Source organism: Trichomycterus rosablanca, chromosome 6 (genome assembly GCF_030014385.1).
Source record: "Trichomycterus rosablanca isolate fTriRos1 chromosome 6, fTriRos1.hap1, whole genome shotgun sequence".
Taxonomy (NCBI): domain Eukaryota; kingdom Metazoa; phylum Chordata; class Actinopteri; order Siluriformes; family Trichomycteridae; genus Trichomycterus; species Trichomycterus rosablanca.
Genome location: NC_085993.1, coordinates 35200356 through 35215079, shown reverse-complemented (window position 1 = coordinate 35215079; position 14724 = coordinate 35200356). Strand labels below are relative to the sequence as shown.

At 38.7% G+C, this 14724-nt stretch overlaps 1 protein-coding gene across 1 annotated transcript in view; it reads left to right on the top strand.

The window, feature by feature from the left end:
* Positions 1-14724, top strand: part of kalrnb (kalirin RhoGEF kinase b) — a 159914-nt gene that overhangs the window by 55128 nt on the left and 90062 nt on the right. Inside the window, exons 6-12 of the mRNA XM_062997761.1 lie at positions 227-349; positions 931-1122; positions 3224-3355; positions 4341-4571; positions 6569-6691; positions 8601-8792; positions 13903-14072. Of these exons, the coding sequence (XP_062853831.1) occupies positions 227-349; positions 931-1122; positions 3224-3355; positions 4341-4571; positions 6569-6691; positions 8601-8792; positions 13903-14072 (1163 nt within the window). The remainder of the gene's footprint in view (positions 1-226; positions 350-930; positions 1123-3223; positions 3356-4340; positions 4572-6568; positions 6692-8600; positions 8793-13902; positions 14073-14724) is intronic.

Below are 14724 nucleotides of genomic sequence, written 5' to 3'. Positions count from 1 at the left end.
AGGTTGAGTGCAGGATGTAAGACAGTCGTTTTAGGAGATGTTTAACATATGGGCTGTTGAATTTTGGGCTGCAGTTAAACAAATCCTGTTTCTGTTGAGCAAGATTATGCTCCGTTATGAGTCGTTTATTAATATACAGAATATATATATAAGATCAGAAGAAATCACTATAGATTCCGATAACTGAGACTACTGTCCTCTCACAACTGGCTCATTTTCTGTGCAGATGTTTGAGTGGATAGGACACAACAGAGAGCTTTTCATGCAGACGCATACTGAGATTGGAGTGAACTATCAACACGCCAATGACCTACAGACACAACACGACCATTTTGCCATGAATTCCATGGTAGGTTTATCAATGGTAGTATAACAGCTTGCCAGTTATTCTATGTACATTTGAGTTTAAAAACTTGTAATAAAATCCAGTATTTGCTGCAGTAGACTGCTTCTAAGAAGTAATGTGGTCATCTTGTGTCCCACTTTGGGCTCCCTTGATTTGGTTTACTTAGGTGTATTTGTTGAATGTTATTATTTAGTATAACATTATTAATTTTTAATAATAATTAATGTCAATATTATTTGAATGTTAATCAAATAATAATGTTAATGTTAATAATGTTAATGTTAATCATTTAGTAATTATTTTACTCTTTTTGTGGCTTTCAACCACAGTATTGTTTTGCCTTTGTTATGCCTCCTGCAGTTTGGTTCACCTCTTCCTTGAGGTGCTCACCACCCCCTGAGAGTTGGAACATTTGATGTATAGTTAACGTTGACTATCAATCATTATAGACATTTTACAATAAACTTTAGATTCTGACCTGACTAAAAACAACTTTAATGCTTTCTGTAATATTTACCAAAGCTGTACCTAAGTAAGATCAAACCCATATTGATCACTAAACATTTATATTTTGTCTTTTTCAGAATGCCTATGTAAATATTACTCGTATTGCATCTGTGGCTACCAGGCTGTGCGAGTCTGGTCACTATGCAGCAGATCAGATCCAACAGGTTTCAGTACAGCTGGATCAAGACTGGAAGAGCTTTGCCTCGGCTTTAGAGGAACGTAGTGCCATTCTGGCCATGTCCTCTGTGTTCCACCAAAAAGCAGAGCAGGTCAAACATACTTATTTATGTTATTACCTAAAGTTTTAGAACTGAAATTCTGAATTGTTTAATATTTTAATAGATCATAACATACTTTATTTAAAAATGTAGATGGAATGAGCTCTTGAATTGTGTTGCTTTTTTGCCAGCATTGTTTGTATGTTTGTAGATAATTGGTTAAACAAGTACTCAGGGTGGTAGGTTGGCACAGCGATCTAATGCGCTAGCCTATCACTATCCCAGGCAGAGCTACTAACCTTACCAGGCACCCACATAGGCATGACTGGCTGTGCCTGAAAGAGAAAATGGCTGTATGTTCAAGGTGCCTGCACTAGTCATAGATGAACTGGAGTAGTAAACATGTCTCTTAGAACATGATGTAGCTCTCTATAAGATTCCACCGTGGTCAGATTATGATGCAGCTGGCAACTGCATGCATGTCAGAGGGGGGTTGTTTTATAGTCTTAAACCTCCTCGACTAGCACAGGAGAGGCAGTACTAACTGCACGATTCCAATGGGGTGGGAAGATTAGAAGACAGCTAGATTAGGAAAAAAATGCAAGAAGATAATGACTTACTCTGGAAACTGTTTTAAAAAAAAGTATTTATTTAATTTCAAATGAACAATGAACAACCGCTTTGTTCAGCGATTGGCTTAAGTGGTGCGGTAAAACGTCATCAAAATGCGTGTAAGAGAAGAATCTGCATTTGTGTGGAATAACAGTCAAATCCATTCTGAAAGCGTCCACATGTATCTGTGTTTAGCTGGATTTTCCTCACTGTTTCACTTTTAAACTTGTGTTATAGCTCGAGGTTCTGAGAAATTGTGAGAATCAGCTTTTCTGAGTCTAAAACGCCTATCGTAAAACAAAGCTTAATGTGACTTAATGTATTAAAAGAATGGCATAGGAATACTAAACTTCTCATAATTATTACTGCTCATAAGTTCTCTCCACTAATGAAATTCCTCGCTCGTTGTTTTAGTACAAAAAGTCAAAAGCTATTTTGTCACTTCTCATGTGAATGCGTCTTTACTGAATGGAATACGGTATTACAAGATCAAGCATCTCCACGATTAAGAAGTGTAAGGAAACAAAGTAGTAAAGGTAAAGTGCAGGTTAATTGTATTACAGTGTTTTATATTATATTTGTGTTATTTTCAGTGTATACGACCCCATTATTTTACATTAGCCTAAAATATATGCAGTTCCACGGGATCATGGGACGCATTAGCAGGTTTCCCATACATCCTTATGGGGAAAAAACCTTGAAACTCAACGTCTTTTAAACTCAACGCCAGTCCCAGAACCAAATGACGTCGAGTTTCAAGGTACCACTGTAGTGCAATATTTATGAAACAAAAATGTTAGAAATGCATTTAGCAAACAGCACATTAAGGGTTAACACAAACATAACAGCTCATTTCCTGAGCAAAATGCTAATTTTCCTCACAAATAATTGCTTTATATGACACAAGTTCCATGTACAGTACATTGCACATGTTGTTTCATTATGTTCTTTTAAACTGTTAAATAAAAAGAAATGGAGAATTACAGTCGTTTCTTACATTTAATTTATTCACTGAAAAACAGCCATAAGTTCAGTCTGTGTGTGACTTTACGCTATGAAAACAACCGCTATTAGCTTTTTTATACGGTATTGGCGGCAAATTTACAAAGCCCGCCCATTTAAGGGAAAGATGTGATTGGTCAATTGTACTGTCAGTTGAAATTGGTCTTTACCCTCTGAGATGATATGAGCTGGCCGAAGTTTTTTGTACCGCCAGCAGAGGGTGGACTTATTTAATAAAAACATGAATAGGTATGAATGGTGCATATAAAATTAAATAGAAATGTCTTAATTATAATTTAATTTATAATTATTGTATAAATTAATACACATTGTTACAGGTGCGGTCTCTAGGTGTTAGGTGTCCACATACTTTTGATGTGTGGCCATGTACTTGACTGTCACTGAAGAACGTCTAAAACTAATTTAAGACACAGAGTACCCTGTTTCCACTAACAGAAAGGAATAAAACACCATTGTGCAGTACATACTCTTTCCCCAGTTTAATTGATCTTATTGTTTCTTTGTTGTGCTTGGACAGTTCCTGGCAGGGGTAGAGAGCTGGGTAAAAGCCTGCAGTGAGGGTGGGTTGCCCTCAGTAATACAGGAGCTTGAGTTGGCAATCCACAACCACCAGAATCTGTGTGAGCAAGTGGCTACATCTTACAATGAGGTAAGAGCTTAAAGTGCTCAGTAATGCATGTTACACTGTCCCTGAGTCAGCTCAAAGCATTGCATTAATCAATATTAAATTAAATTTTCATACAGTGGTCACTGCCCTTACTTTGATTACAGTTCATTGTAGTATCATACTGTATATCTGATCCCATACTGATCATTAATATTGGGCCAGAATAAGCCTGAATGATCTGATGGTATCAGATTGGAATTTACAATACACATGCCATGACAGCACAAATTTGTAGTCCTTTTTCTTTTGGCAAAGTCAGAAACAATCAACAGTATTCAGTACTCTCATAATAACACCTTTCAAATGGCTTTTACAGTAATTGTTAAGGGACTGAGAGTGCACAGCAGAAAATGGGACTTGATGTGGCTGCAAAATTCACTTGGAATGCATCCAGTATTAACGTTACTAAGGCTGTGGCTAAATAATGCTTTACTTGAGCAAAGGTTTAAAAGCTCCTATATAATGTCTTAGTAAGAATAAGGGAATAAAAGTATAGACAAATTACATGGTCACATGGGTGTTTGCAAATCCATATTTAAATACATATATTATTTAGGGGCCCTGGGTGCAGTTAGCGCGAAGTAAATCAAATGCTAATTTCATTAGAGCAGACACACAAAGATAATTGGGAAACCCCATACTCAGTACACTAAAACTCTTCAAAGAAAAAAAATCACTCTTTGTTCCCTTTTTACAGGTTTCTGTCTTGAAGCTTTGCTCTGTATTTGTTAGGTTTACCACACACATCTCAAAAACTTGTCAGTATGTGGACTGACTACTTGCAAGGATGAATGACAACCAACTTGAAAAAATTCAGAGATTATAAAGTACAAAACAGGCCACAAGAAAGCGTTTGGCATGAGACATTCCAGATAAAGATTTTTTCAATCAGCTTCAGCAGATTTAATTTTGGAGTGGTCATTTGGCCAAGTTTTAAGTCAATTAATCATGTCATGTTTATGTCCAGGTGAGTCAGAAGGGCAAGACACTGTTGGATGTCCTGCAGAGACCTCAGCCGCAGGGTGACTCGGGATCAGTGACAGCGGGTGCAGACTATAGCAACGCGGTGCGCGCTGTACTGGATGTGATGCATGAGGTGGTACATCAGCACCGCAGACTAGAGGGCATGCTGCAGCATCGCAAACTCCGTCTGCACCAGAGATTGCAGCTTTGTGTATTTCAGCAGGATGTACAGCAGGTCAGGAAGATTTACACACTTTTATATTACAATTCTTTAATCCCTGTTTTCACAGCAGCAGCAATTCTGTTAGTGGCTGTTTCTGAGTACAAGGTTACTGCTGCTCATTGGTTTAATGAGTAGAATTGCCAAATTACAGCCATTGTAGAAATAACATGACATCCAAATCTGTTTCATTTGTCTTACTTTTGTATTATAAATGTTACCTTTGTATTATAAATGTTAATCATATTGAAAGGTCTTCTCCTTCAAATCAGTGTTGTGTCTAGACCAGTGGTGTCAAACTCATTTTCACCGAGGGCCACGAAATTTGTTGTTTTTCTTGGAGGCTAAATTCTGTGTTTGGTGTCAAAATGCCAAATTTATACTTCTTAAAGCACAAACTTGTATTCACTTTCCCATCTTTCATTAAATTACCTCCTTCTGCTTAAATTTTCTCCTCTTGTACATTTTGGGATTATTTGTAAATATTTCTCAACGTCTTCTAGTGGCGGGATGTGGTCACTTTGCAGGTCACAAAATCGGCATGCATTGTGAGAGATGCAGTTAATGTACGGTTTTACAGTGTATTTTAAGACAATTGTTCTGCCCTCGCAAATAGTTTTTCCCCCTTTTTCAACTAGACAGACAGACAGACAACTCTGTCCAAAATACAGCTATGCTGTTTTTTTTTTTGCTTCCCACCTGTACACTGTGTGCATCAGAATGGAGTAAAACTACAAAATACAAGCAATAAAAACAATAAACGGTTGCTGCTTAAAGAAGCAGGTGTCTCATTAAATTATAAGTGCGTCTCTGTAACTACTCAAACCATCACAACAATCATACGTTTTGTAGGCTCTCGCGGGCCTAAAAATGCCCGTGGACCTTGAGTTTAACACAGACTGAACAAGTTAATAAAGCTAAATAATGGACTTTGTTGTTGTATCTACCTGGAAATAAGTTTGACAGAAGTTACCCAGTAAGCACTGACTAACCAGACCTCCAGAGACAACAGATACTGGGCCAGTTTTGTCAGACTTAGAATGCTAATAAAAATTTCACTCTGAACTTAAAAGACCTTAAACTAACCCTTAAATATACTTCATATTTGTTCACAATAAGTTTGATGTTTTGAAGTCTGACCACAAGTATTCAAATGACCTGTTTTATTGTATGATGTCACATATATGGAAACAAATATTTAAAAAAATCTAGAGGCCCCATTAACTAATGTCTCATTAGTGTTCCTGAACTCCAGATAAATAATTGCAAAAGGATAAACCTCCTAATTGCATACATTTAAAAACATTTTTCATTTAAAACAAGCACTTAATACAACTTCCAGCAAAAAGGGGGACATGTACCTTGGGTGTGACAATATTTGAAGACAATCACATCTATTAGGCAAACTAGATATTAGATGATGGCATTTTAGATAATGACAGTGCCCTTTAAAGTCTTTAAATGCTACACAGATCTTAGATCTAGCTTTGTGTAATGCTAAATAATTGGTACTGCTTTTAATCTTTGGTTGATCCTCACATCCTTATTATAAGTACACATCCTCACATCCTACCTGCGAGGTCCCCTTAATAAACTCGTTCCTAATCTTGTCTCATCAAGCCCAACGAGAATCGCAGCATCTTCATTTTCATACCTGTGTGTTTAGTCTGGGGTTATAGAATGTGAAAATACCTTGTACAGACGAGCTATTATTGAATTTGAGATACTGATGTGCCTGCCCTACAAAATTAGAGGCCCAACCCAGCCACTTGGGGCTGGTGAGTAGAAGTGTTTATTGAGTGACATTTGATAAGCTGAGGTTGTACTGAATCTGGGGGATTTTAAATCACAGCACAAGTTTTAAAAAGTCTAAAGGACAGGAAAGGTTCATTTAATCCCGTCAGAACCTGGTTAAATCTGATGGCTTGAAATTCTAAATCTGTTTTCTGAACTGGATTAAAACTTCATTCAAATTATTTCGGATTTAAATATTCAGCTGTGTGTTTGTGCAGGTTCTGGACTGGATCCAGAATCATGGAGAAGCATTTCTCAGCAAACACACTGGTGTGGGGAAGTCTGTGCATCGGGCGAGAGCTCTACAGAAACGACATGACGATTTTCAAGAGGTGGCACAGGTACGAAACGTGTGTGAAAAACATCTTTTGAAAAGAAGAAACACAGTCCAGCACTATTAATACTAGACAGTGAAATTCAGCATATTTGTGTATTGTATGTACCTAATATTGCAATTAAAATATATGTATATATACAGTGTATCACAAAAGTGAGTACACCCCTCACATTTCTGCAGATATTTAAGTATATCTTTTCATGGGACAACACTGACAAAATGACACTTTGACACAATGAAAAGTAGTCTGTGTGCAGCTTATATAACAGTGTAAATTTATTCTTCCCTCAAAATAACTCAATATACAGCCATTAATGTCTAAACCACCGGCAACAAAAGTGAGTACACCCCTTAGTGAAAGTTCCTGAAGTGTCAATATTTTGTGTGGCCACCATTATTTCCCAGAACTGCCTTAACTTTCCTGGGCATGGAGTTTACCAGAGCTTCACAGGTTGCCACTGGAATGCTTTTCCACTCCTCCATGACGACATCACGGAGCTGGCGGATATTCGAGACTTTGCGCTCCTCCACCTTCCACTTGAGGATGCCCCAAAGATGTTCTATTGGGTTTAGGTCTGGAGACATGCTTGGCCAGTCCATCACCTTTACCCTCAGCCTCTTCAATAAAGCAGTGGTCGTCTTAGAGGTGTGTTTGGGGTCATTATCATGCTGGAACACTGCCCTGCGACCCAGTTTCCGGAGGGAGGGGATCATGCTCTGCTTCAGTATTTCACAGTACATATTGGAGTTCATGTGTCCTTCAATGAAATGTAACTCCCCAACACCTGCTGCACTCATGCAGCCCCAGACCATGGCATTCCCACCACCATGCTTGACTGTAGGCATGACACACTTATCTTTGTACTCCTCACCTGATTGCTGCCACACATGCTTGAGACCATCTGAACCAAACAAATTAATCTTGGTCTCATCAGACCATAGGACATGGTTCCAGTAATCCATGTCCTTTGTTGACATGTCTTCAGCAAACTGTTTGCGGGCTTTCTTGTGTAGAGACTTCAGAAGAGGCTTCCTTCTGGGGTGACAGCCATGCAGACCAATTTGATGTAGTGTGCGGCGTATGGTCTGAGCACTGACAGGCTGACCCCCCACCTTTTCAATCTCTGCAGCAATGCTGACAGCACTCCTGCGCCTATCTTTCAAAGACAGCAGTTGGATGTGACGCTGAGCACGTGCACTCAGCTTCTTTGGACGACCAACGCGAGGTCTGTTCTGAGTGGACCCTGCTCTTTTAAAACGCTGGATGATCTTGGCCAGTGTGCTGCAGCTCAGTTTCAGGGTGTTGGCAATCTTCTTGTAGCCTTGGCCATCTTCATGTAGCGCAACAATTCGTCTTTTAAGATCCTCAGAGAGTTCTTTGCCATGAGGTGCCATGTTGGAACTTTCAGTGACCAGTATGAGAGAGTGTGAGAGCTGTACTACTAAATGGAAGACACCTGCTCCCTATGCACACCTGAGACCTAGTAACACTAACAAATCACATGACATTTTGGAGGGAAAATGACAAGCAGTGCTCAATTTGGTCATTTAGGGGTGTAGTCTCTTAGGGGTGTACTCACTTTTGTTGCCGGTGGTTTAGACATTAATGGCTGTATATTGAGTTATTTTGAGGGAAGAATAAATTTACACTGTTATATAAGCTGCACACAGACTACTTTTCATTGTGTCAAAGTGTCATTTTGTCAGTGTTGTCCCATGAAAAGATATACTTAAATATCTGCAGAAATGTGAGGGGTGTACTCACTTTTGTGATACACTGTATATATAATTACACAAAATTCACATTAAATTAACTGAATCTTAACTATCATATGATATGTTCTCAATAATATGCAATATTGTCATTTATATACTGAATATCATATTTACTAATGATCCTACTCTGTGTGTAGAACACGTACACTAATGCTGATAAGCTGTTAGAGGCAGCAGAGCAGTTGGCACAGACGGGCGAGTGTGACCCAGAGGAAATCTATGCCGCCGCTCATCATCTGGAAGTCAGAGTTCAAGAGTTTGTTCGCAGAGTGGAGCAGAGGAAAATGTTACTCGATCTGTCAGTGTCTTTCCACACACACACTAAAGAGGTAAACACACGCATACACACACAATCCAAGTGTTTTAGAAGCCATTCAGTCTTTTCAAAGATTGCATTTATATGATCTTTGTGTTTTATCTACTGATCACAGCACCCCGTCTTCAGTAAGAGTGAATCTAGAAACAGAATATTATATGTTTAGGAAATCACATTAATTTATTATTGGGCTTGAGACTGTATTGCTTTTATTGTATAAACCAGCCCTAGACTTACTTGATGAAATCCCAGGCCCCTTATTTCAGGAATACAAAAGAAATCAAACTAGGGTTTTAAATAGACGTGTGTCTGGAACAAGTGTAAAAACATTATTATAAATTTAAAAAAGGCCAAAAAGTTATCTTATTTATACTGCATACAGTAACAATGAATTGTGTACTTCCAACTTTTTGGCGTCAGTTTGGAGTTGAATTTTGAATACAACTGTTGAACTTTGAAGCACTTAACAAAAATGGCAAAAGTTGAAAAGTGCCCAACGAGAATGAAAAGTATATAAAATATTTAACTTACACCATTTGGAAACATTGCACAGTAAGCAGGGAATTGGTGACATTTGAGAGTACCATGATTGTGTATAAAATCCTGTTATAGATAGATAGATACAGTGGTGCTTGAAAGTTTGTGAACCCTTTAGAATTTTCTATATTTCTGCATAAATATGACCTAAAACATCATCAGATTTTCACACAAGTCCTAAAAAGTAGATACAAATGAGACAAAAATATTATACTTGGTCATTTATTTATTGAGGAAAATGATCCAGTATTACATATTTGTGAGTGGCAAAAGTATGTGAACCTCTAGGATTAGCAGTTAATTTGAAGGTGAAATTAGAGTCAGGTGTTTTCAATCAATGGGATGACAATCAGGTGTGAGTGGGCACCCTGTTTTATTTAAAGAACAGGGATCTATCAAAGTCTGCTCTTCACAACACGTTTGTGGAAGTGTATCATGGCACGCACAAAGGAGATTTCTGAGGACCTCAGAAAAAGAGTTGTTGATGCTCATCAAGCTGGAAAAGCTTACAAAACCATCTCTAAAGAGTTTGGACTCCACCAATCCACGGTCAGACAGATTGTGTACAAATGGAGGAAATTCAAGACCATTGTTACCCTCCCCAGGAGTGGTCAACCAACAAAGATCACTCCAAGAGCAAGGCGTGTAATAGTCGGCGAGGTCACAAAGGACCCCAGGGTAACTTCTAAGCAACTGAAGGCCTCTCTCACATTGGCTAATGTTAATGTTCATGAGTCCACCATCAGGAGAACACTGAACAACAATGGTGTGCATGGCAGGGTTGCAAGAAGAAAGCCACTGCTCTCCAAAAAGAACATTGCTGCTCGTCTGCAGTTTGCTTCAGATCACGTGGACAAGCCAGAAGGCTATTGGAAGAATGTTTTGTGGACGGATGAGACCAAAATAGAACTTTTTGGTTTAAATGAAAAGCGTTATGTTTGGAGAAAGGAAAACACTGCATTCCAGCATAAGAACCTTATCCCATCTGTGAAACATGGTGGTGGTAGTATCATGGTTTGGGCCTGTTTTGCTGCATCTGGGCCAGGACGGCTTGCCATCATTGATGGAACAATGAATTCTGAAAATCAGAGAATTCTAAAGGAAAATGTCAGGACATCTGTCCATGAACTGAATCTCAAGAGAAGGTGGGTCATGCAGCAAGACAACGACCCTAAGCACACAAGTCGTTCTACAAATAATGGTTAAAGAAGAATAAAGGTAATGTTTTGGAATGGCCAAGTCAAAGTCCTGACCTTAATCCAATCAAAATGTTGTGGAAGGACCTGAAGCGAGCAGTTAATGTGAGGAAACCCACCAACATCCCAGAGTTGAAGCTGTCCTGTACGGAGGAATGGGCTAAAATTCCTCCAAGCCGGTGTGCAGGACTGATCAACAGTTACCGGAAACTTTTAGTTCCAGTTATTGCTGCAAAGGGGGGTCACACCAGATACTGAAAGCAAAGGTTCACATACTTTTGCCACTCACAAATATGTAATATTGGATCATTTTCCTCAATAAATAAATGACCAAGTATAATATTTTTGTCTCATTTGTTTAACTGGGTTCTCTTTATCTACTTTTAGGAAATCTGATAATGTTTTAGGTCATATTTATGTAGAAATATAGAAAATTCTAAAGGGTTCACAAACTTTCAAGCACCACTGTAGATAGATAGATAGATAGACAGACAGACAGACAGACAGATAGATAGATAGATAGACTAGACAGACAGACACAGACAGATATATAAATAGACATATAGATAGATAGACAGATAGATAGACACAGACAGACAGACAGACAGATAGACAGACAGACAGATAGACTAGACAGACAGACACAGACAGATATATAAATAGACATATAGATAGATAGACAGACAGACAGACAGACAGACAGACAGACAGACAGACAGACAGACAGATAGATAGATAGATAGATAGATAGATAGATAGATAGCTCAGTGATAGCTCAGTGGTTAAGGTACTGGACTAGTAAACAGAAGGTTGCCGGTTCAAGCCCCGCCACCACCAAGTTGCCACTGTTGGGTCCCTGAGCAAGGCCCTTAACCCTCAATTGCTCATTGTGTTCCGCTCACTGTGTAAGTCGCTTTGGATAAAAGCGTCTGCTAAATGCTGAAAATGTAAATGTAAATGTAGATAGATAGATAGATAGACAGACACAGACAGATATATAAATAGACATATAGATAGATAGATAGACAGACAGACAGATAGATAGACAGATAGATAAATAGACAGATAGATAGACAGACAGAGAGAGATCAAAGAGTCTCCTTTTCTTGAGCTAGGCAGATTTATAAACTCTCTTCGATTGGTAGCAGAAGTTGAATAAGTGTATTCACATCACCGGTTGAAATACTGTGAAGAAGAGAATCACACAATGGTGACCACAGACTGTTAAACAGTGAATGTCTTGTATAAAGAATGTGCAAAAACTCCACTTGCATTCTGAAACATTTAGTATCCTCAGTTCCAGAATGACTAGAAAGTTTTAACAAATCATAGATTTTTGTTTTATTGCATTTTACAAAATGTTTCAACTGTCCTGAAAATAGATGTTGTACGTCACAGTGGATATTCTTATTTTTTCCTACTTATAACTTTGAATATAGTCTTTTCCCCCTGAAATTGTACTCAATTTTATGTACCATTGCCAGAATTTTCAGATCACAGTAGATAAAAGGTTTTGTAAAAAACACTTTCCTGTTGTAGTGTCACAATGCCTTTACAAGGCAAGATCCTTAAATAAATTCCTTGCTGAGAGTGTCATGAAAGAGGTTCACTGACCGACACACTGCACTGATCCAACAGTCCTATCCAAAACTTATAATTATTAGAAGACTATGAGCTACAGGCTGGTCGTTTACTTATTTATCTTAAGGGTTGCATTTGCATGTTTGTTGTCAAGAAATCTTCCTCTAAATGAATTTACCTCACTGATGTATTTGTTAGGTTGTAAACTAAAGGGGTAAATGGGCCCTGCAGAAAATGGATGCATGATGATCCTTCTTTTTATGCGTATGGTGATTGTAAATTAGTTCCTGCAAACTTTATTCATGACTATTAATCATGCAAAGCGGAATCTTTGCTAATGCATTCCCACACATGCTAACTCACATGGTCTCTGAAATATGTTGCCAGGGCAACAGTGGAGAAAAATGATTCGCCTTGATTGTGGTCTGTATAAAGCAGTATTGATGCTGCAGCAGGTGTACATGAGAGTATAAGTGTGTGTAAGCATTTGTGAATGGGACAGTAATGTGTATTTGTACTGTTGTTTTAATTAAATCATTCAATAACATAAAAACTTGGTTTTGACCCCTTAACAACCCTTAAACTGATGAGAATAAAACATTCTTCCTTGACAATACACTATACACTTCCAATAAATATACACTATATTGCCAAAAGTATTTGATTGTCTGCCTTCACACGCATATGAACTTGAGTGACATCCTATTCTTAATCCATGGGGTTTAATATGATGTGGGCCCACCCTTTGCAGCTATAACAGCTTCAACTCTTTTGGGAAGGCTTTCCACAAGGTTTAGGAGTGTGTTTATGGTAATGTTTGACCATTCTTCCAGAAGCGCATTTGTGAGGTCAGACACTGATGTTGGACGAGAAGGCCTGACTCGCAGTCTCCGCTCTAATTCATCCCAAAGGTGGATGAAGCTGCTCAGCCATGGAAACCCATTCCATGAAGCTCTCTACACACTGTTCTTGAGCTAACCTGAAGGCCACATGAAGTTTGGAGGTCTGTAGCAATTGACTCTGCAGAAAGTTGCCGACCTCTGAGCACTATGCGCCTCAGCATCCACTGACCCCGCTCTGTCATTTTACTTGGCTACCACTTCTTGGCTGAGTTGCTGTCGTTCTCAATCGCTTCCACTTTGTTATAATAGCACTGACAGTCGACTGTGGAATATTTAGTAGTGAGGAAATTTCACGACTGGACTTGATGCACAGGTGGCATCCTATCACGGTACCACGCTGGAATTCACTGAGCTCCTGAGAGCGACCCATTCTTTCACAAATGTTTGTAGAAGCAGTCTAGGTGCTTGCTTTTATACACCTGTGGCCATAAAAGTGATTGGAACACCTGAATTCAATGATTTGGATGGGTGAGTGAATACTTTTGGCAATATAGTGTATCTACCAGTAAGGTCTCCACATCCACCAAACTCGCATGCTGGAATTTTAATCTTGCTGCTGAAATACACCATGCACAAGATGCCAGTCATTTGCCTTACAGCCTATCCATTAACTCACTCAGACGTCCTGGGTGTATGTTGCCTTATACTCAATGTTTCTGGGTGGCACTAGACTAATTATGAATCTAATAATAAAATAGAATAATAAATTATTTGTAAATTTAATGCATCAGGTATTTTCAAAAACTGTTGTTCTCCACACTGTAAAATAACTGTATTCTGATTACTGTTTTTTAAAGATATATTTCAGTATTTTAGAATAAAAACTAACACTGTATCTTTGTATTCTGAATACATATTCTGAATTCCTTTTACTGGTTACTACTCAGCTATGTTCGTGTATGTGTAGTTGTGGTCATGGATGGAGGAGCTGCAAAAGGGTTTGGTGGAGCCGGTGTGCTCGGAGACGGTGGACTCAGTGCAGGAACTCATTAGACAGTTTCAGCAACAACAGAGCAGCACATTGGACGCCACACTCAACGTCATCAAGGAGGGAGAGGAGCTTATCCAGCACTTACGGTCAGATAAGCAAATCTGAAATTTAAATATAAAAGTTTAAATATAAAAGTTTAACTTTTATACAATGATTTTTTAATACAATAATTAATTTTTGACCTAAAGCCTTGTTGTTTTTGTGGAAAGAATAAAGTTGAAAATTTGCATATATAATGACTTGGAACTTCAATTATTTTTGCATTTGTACTGCAACTACCTCAATCATTATTATGCCCCCCAAACAACACCTTTATTTTTGGCTTTAAGACTGCATTATTTGGGTGTTAGCAGTAAAACACGCTAGCACACTAGGGCTGAACCTGTCAGTTTGAATCTCAGCTCTGCTACTGGCAAGCTGGGCGCCCACACGAACAATGATTGGCTTGTTGTTCAGAAAGGGTACCGGAGGGGATTCTGCATAGCTGATGTAGTTACGACCTCTGCTGGCTGATTAATGGTGCCTGCACAGTGACAAGAAATAATGTGATCAGGGCGTGACTCTCCGTGCGCAAAGCTGATCCACATATGAACTCGCCTCGTGCAGGTTCAAAGATGCAGTCGATTACTGCACGTGTCGAAGGGGACATGTTTTAGTCACGGCTCTCCTCAGTCAAAGTGAAGGTCAACAATAGTAGAGGAGAAGCGTAATGCAATCAGGTGATTGGATATGACAACA